This window comes from Hoplias malabaricus, chromosome 4 (genome assembly GCF_029633855.1).
Source record: "Hoplias malabaricus isolate fHopMal1 chromosome 4, fHopMal1.hap1, whole genome shotgun sequence".
Lineage (NCBI taxonomy): Eukaryota > Metazoa > Chordata > Actinopteri > Characiformes > Erythrinidae > Hoplias > Hoplias malabaricus.
Window position 1 is genome coordinate 38,720,367 of NC_089803.1, and position 14,029 is coordinate 38,734,395.

The 14,029-nt window shown below is 39.8% G+C and overlaps 1 protein-coding gene across 5 annotated transcripts in view; it reads right to left on the reverse strand.

Moving 5' to 3' along the window:
• The window catches only part of LOC136695181 (AP-3 complex subunit beta-2), a 50,404-nt gene that overhangs the window by 8,801 nt on the left and 27,574 nt on the right, over positions 1-14,029 (reverse strand). For 3 of the 5 annotated variants that reach the window (XM_066669080.1, XM_066669078.1, XM_066669077.1), the window contains exons 3-17: positions 12,407-12,481; positions 10,767-10,862; positions 9,640-9,800; positions 9,334-9,400; positions 9,007-9,189; positions 8,707-8,889; positions 8,437-8,534; positions 7,935-7,989; positions 7,066-7,137; positions 6,892-6,954; positions 6,670-6,802; positions 6,446-6,555; positions 5,449-5,625; positions 4,742-4,928; positions 2,958-3,088 (exon numbers count right to left, since the gene is read on the reverse strand). In XM_066669080.1, coding sequence (XP_066525177.1) covers positions 2,958-3,088; positions 4,742-4,928; positions 5,449-5,625; positions 6,446-6,555; positions 6,670-6,802; positions 6,892-6,954; positions 7,066-7,137; positions 7,935-7,989; positions 8,437-8,534; positions 8,707-8,889; positions 9,007-9,189; positions 9,334-9,400; positions 9,640-9,800; positions 10,767-10,862; positions 12,407-12,481 — 1,791 coding nt within the window. The remainder of the gene's footprint in view (positions 1-2,957; positions 3,089-4,741; positions 4,929-5,448; positions 5,626-6,445; positions 6,556-6,669; positions 6,803-6,891; positions 6,955-7,065; positions 7,138-7,934; positions 7,990-8,436; positions 8,535-8,706; positions 8,890-9,006; positions 9,190-9,333; positions 9,401-9,639; positions 9,801-10,766; positions 10,863-12,406; positions 12,482-14,029) is intronic. The other 2 variants (XM_066669081.1, XM_066669079.1) reach the window with 1 other exon arrangement.

Consider the following 14,029-nt stretch of genomic DNA (forward strand, 5'->3'; position numbering starts at 1 on the left):
ACATAGTCAACTCACAGACCCTCTTTCAATCCCACGTGTGTACAGTGTTAGGGAGAGGTGAGGCACTGTGTGGCCATGAATGCCTCTCCCACCACTACAGATTATCTAGCATATGCTTTTAAAGTACATGCTAATAGCTTATTTTGGCATATTCATGCTGCCTCATTACTTGAAAAGCCCTGTCGATTAGTATCTTTTCACAAACAAATAATGTATGTCAGCAAAAGGTGATGCATTCATGGCCACTCCTGTACTTATCATGTATTGGGAAATGTCTCTTTAGAGAATTCACATCCTAAAAAGTACCAAATGGCCTCCCCTGGTGTCAGGACACTGCTTTAGTATACTGCTATATACAACAGCTGCATCAGGAAGAGTTGGAACCAGCAAAGTCTTCACGAGTATGCTAAAGTTCCATGAATAATGAATGCTAAATGTAGTAGAGGAGGGCAATTGGCACTTTGTGAGGATCCAGCTCTTTAACGGTAAAGACAGAAAGTGAAGCTGAGCTGGGTGGGGGGAGGGGCTTTAGGCTGATCTAAGCACTGGACAGACACTAAGCTAGGCTGGGTGAGAAGGGTTACGGTTGGACAGGCGCTAGACTAGGCTGACTGGCAGAAAGCACTTTGGAGTTGGCACTACATGGATCGAGACTCAAAGATGCGCAGAGCTCTTTGTGAACTGACAGACTCACGCTGGTTAGAGTCGTGACTCTTTCGAGCAGCCTAATAACCTGGCGGACAGGAAAGAAAGAAAAAAGAACGAAAGAATGATGAGGTGAGATGATGAGAAGAAGAGCCGAGAAAAGAACAGAACAGAAAAGGTTTAAAAAGGTACACACAAGGATTCAGGTTGCACTTTTCAACATTTCACTGCAGGTACATCAGGTGTTTTTTTTTTGTTTGTTTTTGTTTTTTTTTACTTTTTCACGTGCAATAAATCATAATCTTGTAGATTCTTATATCATATACTAATACTGAAACTAAACTGTCAGTATGACTGCTGCTCTACTAACAAAAAATGTGTACATGTTTCTATACTGCTGTTTCAGTTTGTAGAATAGATAGCTGTGTAGCAAAATATAGCTAAAAATGGATCCTTAGTTATCATAAAACATGTGTAAGCATCTATTGCGTTCAGTAGCACAGTGTTATGGTAGCTTCTGTAACTCAGCAATGGAAGTGCAACAACAATGGGATGAACACTGGGGTATGAGTGAGATGAGAGTTTAAGATTGAACAACAGCAGATTTCAGAGTTAGAGAAGATTCAAACACACACGCACACGCACAAACAAACACACTCTGCTAGAAAAGGAATTTGTCTGGCTTTTCGCCGCTTGCTTGAAGGAGTTGCTCAGTTGTTCTTTCTTGATTTCTTAAGCAACAAGCCACAGTAGGAATTCATAGTGGTTGGCTTAGTACAGTATCTTTTTGGAGAGGCGTAAGAAAGCCTTAACATATACGTCCCTCCTCCACTAGGGTAATGCTGGACAGAACAAGTGAAAGAGGCAAGAGACAGTGGGAGGGCAAGCACACGCACTGCACACTTGCAGGCACCTCTCGCCAGTCTCCAAGGAGACCCATTCGCCCCTCACTAGTGTCTATGGCTTCCTCTTGCTGCGGGATGGGGATGTGTTGGAGAAGGGGTCAAGGGTTGCAAAGAGACAAACAAAATGGTTAAAGGGGTACAATCAGGGCAGTGAGGTTCACTGGGGTGGGGTGTTGGGGGGTAATACTGCAACACAACCGACTCTTCAACAAGAAATCTGCATTATGAGTTGTGTGAATTATGAGTGATATAAAACAAGGCATAATCACACAAAAAAAACACTGCTAAACCGAACAAGGAATTCTAAAGTAGGACAAGACACAAATCAAACAGAGCACGCTGGCTTTGACTTATGGTGGGACCATTACAAGCACAGGCACATTTTATTTGATCTTAGCCCTTTTGAATCTTGGAGACATAGGATATGGCGTGGCACATGTTTAAATGGATTTTAATGTTTAGTAAAACAGGCCAGCAGCATCATTTCTCAGAGAATGGACTGTCTGTCCTCGGACTCATGTGCCATTTTTTCATTCAGATGATTTGTTTCATTACTGCATTCCACAGACAGACAGCGCAAACTCAGACTCTGTTACCCTGGTAGTTAGGAAAAGGTTTTCAGTTCTTGAGGACACAATTTAACTTGAAACAAAGCCCCACACTCCCCCTAGAACACCATTATCAGGTATTTGAGAGCTTTTAATGGCTTGGCTTATGTGTGTGGAGCACTACGTGTGCACTGTCTAAAAACACTGTAACCTCAGTTAAATAGTTAATTATAATTCAGATGAAATAACTTTGTGTATTATACTCGCATTAAAGAATAAGGGTAGAGTCAAGTTTGTTTCAGTCTGAGTGTAGAATGCAAGCTTTATGAGGGGTGGAGGGCTCTGTGGGCACTGCTCTTCCAGAGGGCCCAGCAGAAGACTGGCATGGATGATATGGCATGGAGATGCCCTATGGGCATCAAAAAGGTCTGACAGTAAACACTAGGAATATGCAGTAAATCAGTCAAGTCTCTCTTCCAAGGTGAAGCCCGCTCAAATCTCAACACTCAAAAGCATAACATTCCTCCTCCATCTGGCATAGCAGCAAAATATCCTCTGTGACTCACTGTTTTCCTCCTATAACACCTAAGAGCCAACAGGAGTGCAGGATGGGTGGCTGGGAGCCAGCTGGAATGCAGGATGCATGACTATGCATGATGAGGGTGGAGTTATGCTGATGAGTGAGGAGAGAGATAAAAAACATGGCTGAGGGCAGAGACATTTTTTTTTTGTCTGGGGTTCTTTTTTTTTTTGATGTGTCCTGCATGTTGGGGCTCCATCTGGTGGGGCGGAGGAGCAGTGCCCACAGGCCTGAGCCCCGGGCCCTGCCTCTGAGAGTAACTGTTCCCCCTGCACGCACAGAATCCTTCACCTCCACGTTGCGCACGGAGGGGTCAGGCGCTGACTCAGGCCAATCGGGCAGCTCCTGGTAGCCGCCTGCTTTGGTATTCAGCAGGTGGGACAGCGAGCCCAGCTGGAAATGGTCTCTGTCTGTAGAACAGGAAAACACACACAGACAAAAGTGATCACAAATCAGCTGAAAACTGGATTCTTAAAGGTGATAGAAACAACAACAATAACCATAAACTTTTGAGTAGTACTGTACATTCAGAATATGTGGAAAATGGCCCAAAACAAAGGAAATCCTCCCTGAGTGGGTGCGTCTAAACATTTGACTGATGTTGTATAATGCGTTTTATTGTATATGCTTTAGTTAGGTTCATGTTTTGTTTGGTATGTTTTCTTTTCCCTACATTCCTCACTATATATATTGAATATGACACTTTAGAACAGGGGTCACAAATAGGTGGAACGTGATCTGGGTCTGGACCCAGACACTGTCCTATCCGGACCTGGATCTGTAACTGTTCAACTATTAAGGGCTGTTTAATTTTGAACAGAGTGTTTGTTTTAAATAGTGCGACCCAGGTTTAGCAGTCCAGGAAACTCACAGACTAATCACATGCTTTTCTGCATATTACACTTGAGGCTACTCAGCCAATCAGATCTGTGCATTATTATGAGCACTGTGACTCAAATGAGTGACACACACAGGGCAGGACTCCGGACACTGTTGTCCTGGGGCCAGTAAAAACAGCTAAAGGGACATGATAAAAACTCTTTTGGGACACTTTCAGGGCGACAGTGTTGTATGAGGTAAAACCATAAATATTAAACCAAAACTTTAATAAGAAGGGAACGATTGCCGGTTGAAATGTTTATTTGTAAATTTAGCTTGAAATGAGAAAAGGACATTTTATTTAGAGTATTTGTTTTTTATAATTATACATAAATATTGTGGAAATATGTTGATATGTAACTGAAAGTGTAATTTCAGTATGTAGTATATGGCCAGTTATTCATTATGTTCAGTATAAGTTATACATTATGCAACAGTGACCAGAAAAATAATTCTGTTCAACATTACGTGACAAAGTCAAGTTGGTTCCTGATTAATTTGTGCACTGCAAAATGCCAGCAGTCTAGATAATATATCTCTTATCTCTTAATTTACCCATTGAACAAGTCACCTTAGCCATCGTTGCAACAATTTCTCGAGAAATGGTCTCCATTGCTAGCTGAATTAGGAGAACCACACCTGGGAGTCACTGCTTTTAGAGGAGTTCTAACATGTTTTAAAATGTCATTTTTGTACTACATTTTACAATGAAATTAATTATATTATGTATATTCATTCATTATCTGTAACCGCTTATCCAGTTCAGGGTCCAGAGCCTACCTGGAATCATTGGGCACAAGGCCAGTCCTTCACAAGGCAACACACACATTCACCTACAGACACTTTTGAGTCGCCAATTCACCTACCAACGTGTGTTTTTGAACTGTGGGAGGAAACCGGAGCACCCAGAGGAAACCCACGCAGACAGTCAGCCAGAGCGGGAATCGAACCCACAACCTCCAGGTCCCTGGAGCTGTGTGACTGTGACCCTACCTGCTGCGCTACCGTGCCTGTCCTTGTATATGTATATGTATATTTGTAATGTACATATCATGTAAAAAACAGTATTTTGCTAACAATTTACTTTTTCAATATTGGAGCATACTCAGAACACTAATATAACTGACAAAATCAGACATGAAATAAAGCATCAACAATGTCAATTTTCCTGATTTTAGCTTTACCTTTAAACGGAGACTCCAGCACTGGTGCAGGTTTGAGGGCAAGGAAAAGTTTCTTGGCGTATTTGCTCAGAGCTCCACTCTTATCAGTGGGGACTATGAGCTGGCGGATGAACCGTGCGCGGTCTCTGATGTCATAGTTCTGATCATACTTCGCTAAGTTGAGCACATACTGTGTGAGGAGTTTAGTCTGTATATCCAGAGAGAAAAGAGAAAGCATGAGAGAGAGAGAGAGTAGTATGTTATTGAAAACTAAGTGAAACATCAGAGCAAGTGACAGTGAATGAGCATCTGGTGATGTGACAGGCAGCCTGACTTGGTCTTGTCTCATAAATTAATGACTCATGCTGTTGTATTGGGAATGTTATTCTGTTCCAAATTAATTTCTCCCAGGATTTCAAAGCACAACCTTCTCTGAGCAACAAAAATGATCCTGTAATTGAATGCCTAATGATACACCATCCCCAAGGCTCTCACATGTACAAAGAGAAAGTTGATACCATGCAATCAATAAATACAATAAAATACAATTATTTGGAAGCAGTTCTGTAATTGGACAACTGTTATTCAACACATTGAACACTATAAAAAAGGTAAATAAGGACAAAGAAAAGACCACAGTGTGCCATTGACTCACTCCTCAAAACCTTCAAAACCTCAAAAGCCACTAATCAATTCTGAGCAGCTGAATTCACTTTTGAGACTCATACCTGTTTGGAATTGGTCAGGTAGAGTTTGGCAGCTAGGTTGATGATCTGCAGCTTGACAATATCCTCCTCATTAGTAAAGGTCTTTGCCATTTTCCTCAAAACGTCAGGAGCAATTTTAGGGACATGCTCACAGTACTCGCCAATCAGCCACAAGATGCTGGCTCTCGCCATCGGCACCTAGGGAGAGGAGAAACAGATACTCTTTAGCGCTAGAACTCTGCATGTATTGTATGGCTGTTGAAATAACTGCAATACAGCACTATTAAGCAGCCACCTGCAGGAAATGGTAAGCACCTATCACAACTGCGATGTACACATGTTTTTCCTTTATTGCAAGGTCTTTCTTTGTTTTACACGTTAGTGTGTGTGAAATTAAACAAATTTATTATAAAATCAAAAAAATAAAAAAGGTTAAGAGTATAATATTCCCAGTTGCTGATATCTAAGCCAGACAGATTTTGATGGTAGAAATATGCAATATCTGTTCCTTTCACTGAAATGGGGAAATACGTTGAATTTGAGATCTCATCCAGCTATTGAAGTCCAGATTTCTCCACCAGGACATGGAGCAGCCTCAAAAGAACAGCTTAGGCTGGTTCCAGCTGACAGTTAGGACTATAGCACTAGAATCAGTATAAATTAATTAATTTGGGGTGGTAATACAACATATTGCATTATTGAGCCCTGTTAAATCACTGCACGGGAAATTGTTTCACCACAACAGCCCTAATGTACTGAACTGTTGAACTGGCTACACACAATTAACACATACATGGTTGCATGAACATTTTAGCAAGTGGACCTTACTAAAGTTTAATAAAATGCCCCTGTTTTAGAGTATCTACACATACATGTCCTAATGTCCAAACAATGTAGTAGTGTTTATAAAGGCAACATGCCTCCTGTCAGTGGAATGGCCTCTAGAGGGCTTCTAGAAAGAGGCTATACACTCTAATGAAGAAGAAAGAATGTCTGATAGTCATCTGGAGGCAGTTACCTGTATGTTATCTGTGAGCTTAGCCATGTGTTTAATGATGTCACTGTGCTGCTCTGGCTGCATCTGCAGGAGCTTCTTAATCACCACCACAGACTCAGCTACTACAAGCTCTGCAACAGAAATGTACACAAAGAAATGGGTAAAATTGCCCTTTACACATTATATGCTCACATCACAACTTGTGTGACATCTAAAGCATTAATATAAAATTCAGAGATACTCACCATCTCTGTTTGACAGGAGTTGGACCAGGCCATTGAGGCAGGTGTCTCTCACCTCCCCAATGTTAGTAGCACAGCGGCCAATGGCTTGGATCGTGGCTGCAACAAAGTCTTTATCCATGCTTTTGATATAGGTCTACAAAATGAACAAATAGAGTGGAGATTACTATATTTGTAAGCAGTGTTTTCATTTGTCCTTCACCTGGTGTATTTTAGTTTTCTTACCTGAAACTCTCTTAGAATGGTTGATATGTTTGTTTCATTTGCCAAATTTGTTAAAACCTCAAGCTGTGATATTGACATAAAGGAAAAAAATTACTGTCAATAAACAGTTAAAAAAAAGTAAAGGCATTTTTAAAGCATTGGCTTATTGTGAGATAATTCAGAACATTTAATCACCTTCAGTATTTTGATCTGTGTTGGATCAGTGGAACGGATATAGAAGCTCTTCAGGTATGGTTCAAACATCCCCTGCAGCAGAGAAACGAACCACTGTGATAAGGTTTGCCAACAGAAGTTTCACATTCTTTAAAGTGGGCCAAAATCAGACCAGCAATATAATCACTATGCTAAAGAATCTTTGAAAACATTATAAATCAACCAAGATTTTAAAAAGCTGACAGATTTGAATATTTTAATATTTGTCTCGTTGGTCATCTGTTGATTTCTCCATGATAAAAGCAGTTAATAAATTCAGCTTTTTAGTGTCAGCTGCATTTTAAGCCAGATAAACCACACTTAGAAAAGGCTGTTGAATGTTTGATTATAGTGAATATTTCACACAAATCTATAACTAGACTGTGTTACTGGCAACTGCTTAGAGAGAACAACTAAATTGTCTTTTCGGCTCAGACTTTCAGGCATTAAAAACTTCTTTCAGGGTTCTGTACCATTAATGAGACATAACCCTCAAAGCTATCCTATGAACCAGTCTCTCCAAAGAGACATTAAATTAAATGTATGCTGTATTGCTGTGGGCTGCACGGTGGCGCAGCAGGTAGCGTTGCAGTCACACGCAGTGCCTGAGGAGTTTGGTGTGTTCTCCCCGTGTCCTATGGTCCAAAAACACACATTGGTAGGTGGGTTGGTGACTCAAAAATGTTTGTAGGTGTGAGTGAATGTGTGAGTGTGTGTCACCCTGTGAAGGACTGGCGCCCCCTCCAGGGTGTGTTCCTGCCTTGCGCCCAGGGATTCCGGGTGGGCTGAACTGAACTGGATAAGAGGTTACAGACAATGAATGAATGTACTGCTGCGTGCAGAAAACTCACCCTCCTTTTGATGGTCATGGTTGCAACGTTTTGTAGAACTACATATTGAACTTCGCTGCAAAGAAAAATGGCAACGGAACAATATAAAACAAACATATTAACTTACGTGCTGCAGGAAATTTCATATTCAGACAATAACATGACACATTGTATAAATATGCTGCTCAATAACATTTAAATACATATCTGTCAAATTAAGTTGGACTGGGTTAATTACATCTGTAGTATGTTAAAAATGGAGGAAGGGTAAAATTAATGTGCAAAAATAAGATGCTGTTGGGGTCAGCCTCAGGTATCTTGAGCTCACATTATCACAGACAATTCCAAAAGACTCATGGAGGTGACAAAGCGCAGTATCACTCTCCCAAAGGCAACACATTCTAAATCTGACGTTGCTGTGCTGCTGACGGATGATCTCATCACTAAACATTTAGCCTCTGTCCCAGAATTAACACAGCCAAGGGGAAAACACTCACTCCATCTCTGTTCTCTTCTCACTTACCTATGGCTCCGCATCAGCCTCACTAAAGCCTTGGCAATGACGCCCACTTCTGCTTTCGGAGCGAGATGGAAATACAGCTGAGCTACTGCCATCACCACCTACAAAGAGAGAAAGCAAGAAAATTAGATCTGTCAATACAGAGGAAATGTCTTATACTGTCACTGATTGATGCTACTAAAATGAATGTATCTGGACACTGCCTATATTGACTCTGATATAATAATGACGTTTTTGGAATAGACATCATGCAGCCATGAATACTGTACTAACTGCAGCATTGCGGCTCTGTAGCAACGGTTTAGTGTTCCTGAGTAAAAGTCTATGATCGGGGTCCATAACATAGGGCTTCCTCTTGGCCAGGGCAGCTGCCTCCGCCTTCTTCTCCTCATCATCCTCATCATCATCATCAGAACCATAAAAAGCCTTCTCTCCCCCTTCTTCCAACAGAGACTCCTAAATACATACACACAATAATAAATACAACATATTGGAAGAGACAAGGCTACATTTGTACAAATGTACTGTAAATGGTGAAGAAGAGAGGCAAACTTGACTGGGTACAGGACTAACATTAATGTTGGGGTTAAGAAACTGGGTCCTGGCATAGCGGGTCAGCATGTTGATGATGACCACCTGACCCCACTCTTCCACATCGATCAGCAGATTGCAGAGTTTACGGTAGTTCTTATGGATTAAGTCAATCCGCTCCGGACACACTTCCTCAAATGCCATCACCACGCTGCCAGCGACCAACTACACAATAACACAGTTATATAAATATAATCCTACAAAGATGCAATCTCATTTATTTAATGATTATGTTAATTATATAATTACACTTACATATATTTACATATCTTCTTACATATATACCATTATATAGATATATACACTTACAGTAGTTTTATCTGCAAGCAACTTTTCAATGACCTCAATTAATTGGTCTTTCTGCTCAGGGTCCAGGCTAGAGAGAGAGAGAGAGAGAGAGAGAGAGAGAGAGAGAGAGAGAGAGAGATTGAGAGAGAGAGAGAGATGTTATGGACACTGTTCGGGGATTTGGGAATTCGCAGTAACATAAAAGTGCAGTTAATGAGTAATGCTACTACATTTCCAGAGAGTAATAAGTATTGCCATTACAGTTATATTGAAGAGATAAGATTATTTTTTATTTTTGAACGTTAAAGATTGTGCTTTGACGTTTACCTGTAGAGTTTGGGGATAGCATGTGCAGCTGTCTTGCGGACATAAGGAGACATATCAGAAGCAGCCTCTTTAATGGCCAGCATCATAATGGGCACGATGATAGTGACTCTAATACTGGAGAGAACGCGCAAAGCACTTGCACGAATCAACTGATTAGGATCCTGTTGGTTTGGAAAAAGAAGGATTACTATTAACTATCTGTGAGGAGTTTGGTGTGTTCTCCCTGTGTCTACATAGGTTTCCTCCAGGTGCTCTGGTTTCCTCCCACAGTCCAAAAACACACGTTGGTAGGTGGATTGGCTACTCATGTGTCTATAAAGGACAAAGGACTGGCGCCCCCTCCAGGGTGTGTTCCCGCCTTGCGCCCAGTGATTCCAGGTAGGGGCTGAACACACCACAACCCTGAACTGGATAAGCGGTTACAGATAATGAATGAATATATAGAGTACTATTATTTGTCATCTTGTATTAATGTAATAATGCAGAGGGCATCTCTGGTTCCTAGTCATGAAGCTTGTATATGCTTCTTTTCACTTGTTTTTCCTTTATTCCAGCCATTCCTAACTATAATGTAGTAAATCTGTCATTAGACACAGAAATTCATAAACGACTTGAAGGATAATGGATGCTTTAAATTATGGTGAACATTTATTGCCTGATACATTCACTAGATGGCGTTTCTATCACATGGACACTCCACAAGCAATTGCTAGTCATGTCCAAGGATGGTGCGTGACTAGGAGGCTTTATATCACAGTCGGAGGCTGTATGGCTCAGTGGAGTGTGGGAACATACAGAGAGCTGTGTTGTAAGCTGCAGCTTAAAGCTTGCTATGGCCCAGTCAGAAAAGCAACACTATGATGAAGATGATGCAGTAGGCTCAGAGCAATTAAGTTCAACACTTAATACAGTGTACTGCAGTAAACTGTTCAGATGTCCCTTAGTTTACCCCATGAACTGCAAATTTTACTATCCTTTGATTAACAGCACATATTAAAGTAGCTACAAGAACAAAAAAAGCATTATAAAAGTTTCTATACAATTATGGAATTATGAAAATGGAAACTACAGAATTCTTAAAGCATTAAATGTTACTAGAGATGTAATATACAGGTATGCTTGCAAACCTTAAGTCCCCGCTGGAATGTAGAGATGGAGAGCAGTGCCAAATCCTGTTGCTCCTCAGCATAGCGCACTAGATACACATAAACCAGTTTCTTCACCTGTGAAAGGACAATATACACATTATTAACCACATTTCTTCAAATGCTTTTCTCTCATTCACAGTGGAGGGTAGTATGGCCTACACCCATTCCTACATATTGTTACATTAATTAAATAATAGCACATGTAGCAAAAATGAGCCTAGCAAACAGCTAGTTCTTGTGTAGGAGATAAAAATAAAAACCCTTGGGTACTTTTAGATCTATGGAGCTTTGGTCAGTTTTAATATATTCAGTGTACATCTATTATTACTCAGATAATAATAGCACTGGTTCAGACAATATCTACATGTAGGAAATAAATATATGGATTCACTCTTTTATTCAGTTCAGTTGTACAAGCGCAAGCCTGTTCATAATGTTCTCTTTAATAACTGATTTTTTTTGGAATTTTTGGAATGCGCTCTAACATTTGATGGCAGCATGTTTATGAGTTGGTTATGAATTTCATCAATGGGTTAAAGTGATGAACGTTTAAGGTTTTTGCATGCATTAATTTGTTACTAGCTGAGGCATGACATACATCCTGGCTGTGCAACCGTATTTAGTAAGTTGACAAAATGAAATTAATTAATAGATTTTGTTTAAAAAAGTAAATATAAAAAAAAGTTGGAGAGATGAACCAACAAAACAGAATGACATTAATAACTAAAATCAAGGAATTGCTAATTGCGTAAATTGAGATTGCTAATTGAGTAAATTTAGCATAACATGGAATTATAGGATAATAATAATATCATTAATAATCATTAATGTGAATACATTTTCTTATAAGAAAGTAATATAATACTTTGCAGCTTAAATTCCAGCAATTCAATTATTGACTATAAAAACTGCCTCATGTGTGTTACTCAAACATAGATCATGCAATTTTTTGTATATATTTTATCATGTGCTCACTCCATCAACTGACTGTGTGGCTTTGAATGAGTAGCACAGACCTAGTTCAAGAAGCAATCTGTTGAAGCAATCAATTCAGAAACAGTTCAGTAAGTTTACAATTTTATTCATACGAATTTGTCTTTCAAAAGCACTAGTAATTTGTCATTTTAATAATCAAAAATACCTGGACTCAAAGGCAAAAAAACTGAACTGAAATATTAAAATGATGTTTACTATGACAGACTACAGAAAAAAAAACTTAAAAACAAGAAAATGGCAATATTTAAATATAGTCAACAGTTAGTCAACAGTAAGCTCCCCTATGTCACAAATATACTGGAGTGGACATACAGTATTATATATTAAAATACAAGTGAATGTAAGTAGTTATCCGCCTACACATGTATTCACAAACACTTATATTTTGGAAGTGGCCAAATCATTAATGGGCCTTGTAATTTATCATAAGCTTTTATGATTCAGCTCTTCAGCTGAGTAATCACATAAAGTCAGAAAGGTCATCGGAGAGCTGCTTCATATGAATATTAAGTGACGTGAACTTTCGGAAAAGTTCAGCGTTTTACCACATTCACACTGCACATTTTAAATTTGTCTTCATTGATGTTGCAAAACATCTGAAAGAGTCCTTGCTTCAAACTCACCTCAATGTTCTTGCAAGCCACGTTCTTCACCACAGCAGGAAAGAGATCTGAAGCATTTTTTCCCCTGGCAATCATCTATAGCAATAAAAAAAGACCCAACTCAACATCAATATTCTGTCTCAATACTTTGAATGAGAATGCTGTGGCACAGTTTAACACTGGGGCCAGTTAAAGTGAATACCAACTGTGAGATAGTACCTGCTGAATATGGCACTGCCATCATGGGAAAATTTATATTGTGCCCTGCACAGCTATAAAGTAATCTCTCTTCATGTTTACATGGAAAGTAATGTGAATAGAAGCTAAAGTGGCTAGGTATCATAAAAGCTAACAACTCTCTTTATGGCCATCAGTGGAGAGAGAGAGAGAGAGAGAGAGAGAGAGAGAGAGAGAGAGAGAGAGACCCCAGAATAGCGAATGTGTCAGCACCATGTTCTCATATATGACCCTTCCATATGAACAATTTCTACTCTATTAAAAACAAACTGGCCACAGGTCAAAGAAAGGCTAAGGCAAATTTCTACTACAGTTTTGGAAGCTGGGACATTATTCAGGTAGATTTATGTCCTCCCAGGATCAGACATACAAAGAACCCTTTAAGGGACAAAGAACCCTTTAATATAAAACTCTGTGCTTTCAAATCATTCATTTTCCCAGGTGAAGTGTGCATATTTGTAACCTTTCTTATCATAATGTTTTCAAACTGAAGTAAAAGCCTGGAGTTAGAGTATCTGGAGTTTGTGCAGCGTTTTAAAATAATTGCAGTAGAAAATTAAAGTGGTATGTTCCCAAGCAAAGCTACTGAAGGCTTACCCTTGAGTGTGCCACTACAGTGATAGTTCTTGTGTCTTACAAAGCACATATTTGTTTGAGAGTAACAACAATCTTATCTCAATACCTAAAAGGAATATATTAACAATGTGCTGAACAATCACTGGATTAAGAACCCCTAACCTTGTATCCACATTTTTTATTGTCCGTTTTGTCAGCTCCACTGACCATACAGGAGCACTTTTTAGTTCTACAGTTACAGACTGTAGTCCACCTGTTTCTCTGCATACTGTTTCATTCCTATTTTACCCTGAGTTTCAATGGTCAGGACCCCTACATGTCCACCACAGAGCAGGTATGATTGGGGTGGTGGATCATTCTCAGTGCTGCAGTAATACTGACGTGGTGGAGGTGTGTAAATGTGTTGTGCTGGCACAAGTGGATCAGACACAGCAGTGCTGGTAGAGTTTGTAAATCCTTCAGTGCTTGTACTTGTACTCTCCACATTTTGCTTGTACTTTTTTGAATGTAGTATTAATTTTCAAACGGTTTTAGCAGATGGAGCCTACCAATACAGTCCAGTGCCACGAGGAGATAATGTGATGGCCCAAGGCCAATTCTTCCATCATTTAATAACGTTTAAGGTTAAATTTAAGAAAAGAAAGTGGATCTGAGGTGAACTCTAACAGGTGCTCTCAACCTGTCACTAAATCCACCATCTCTTGCTATGGTCTACTAATGGAAACTGAGTCAGGCCGGCTTGTTTTTTCTTCTCCCCTTTGCTTCATCCGATAAATATTTCAGCCGTTAGCTGCTCCTCTGCAACCCTGAGAATCTGACACCAGGAATGAA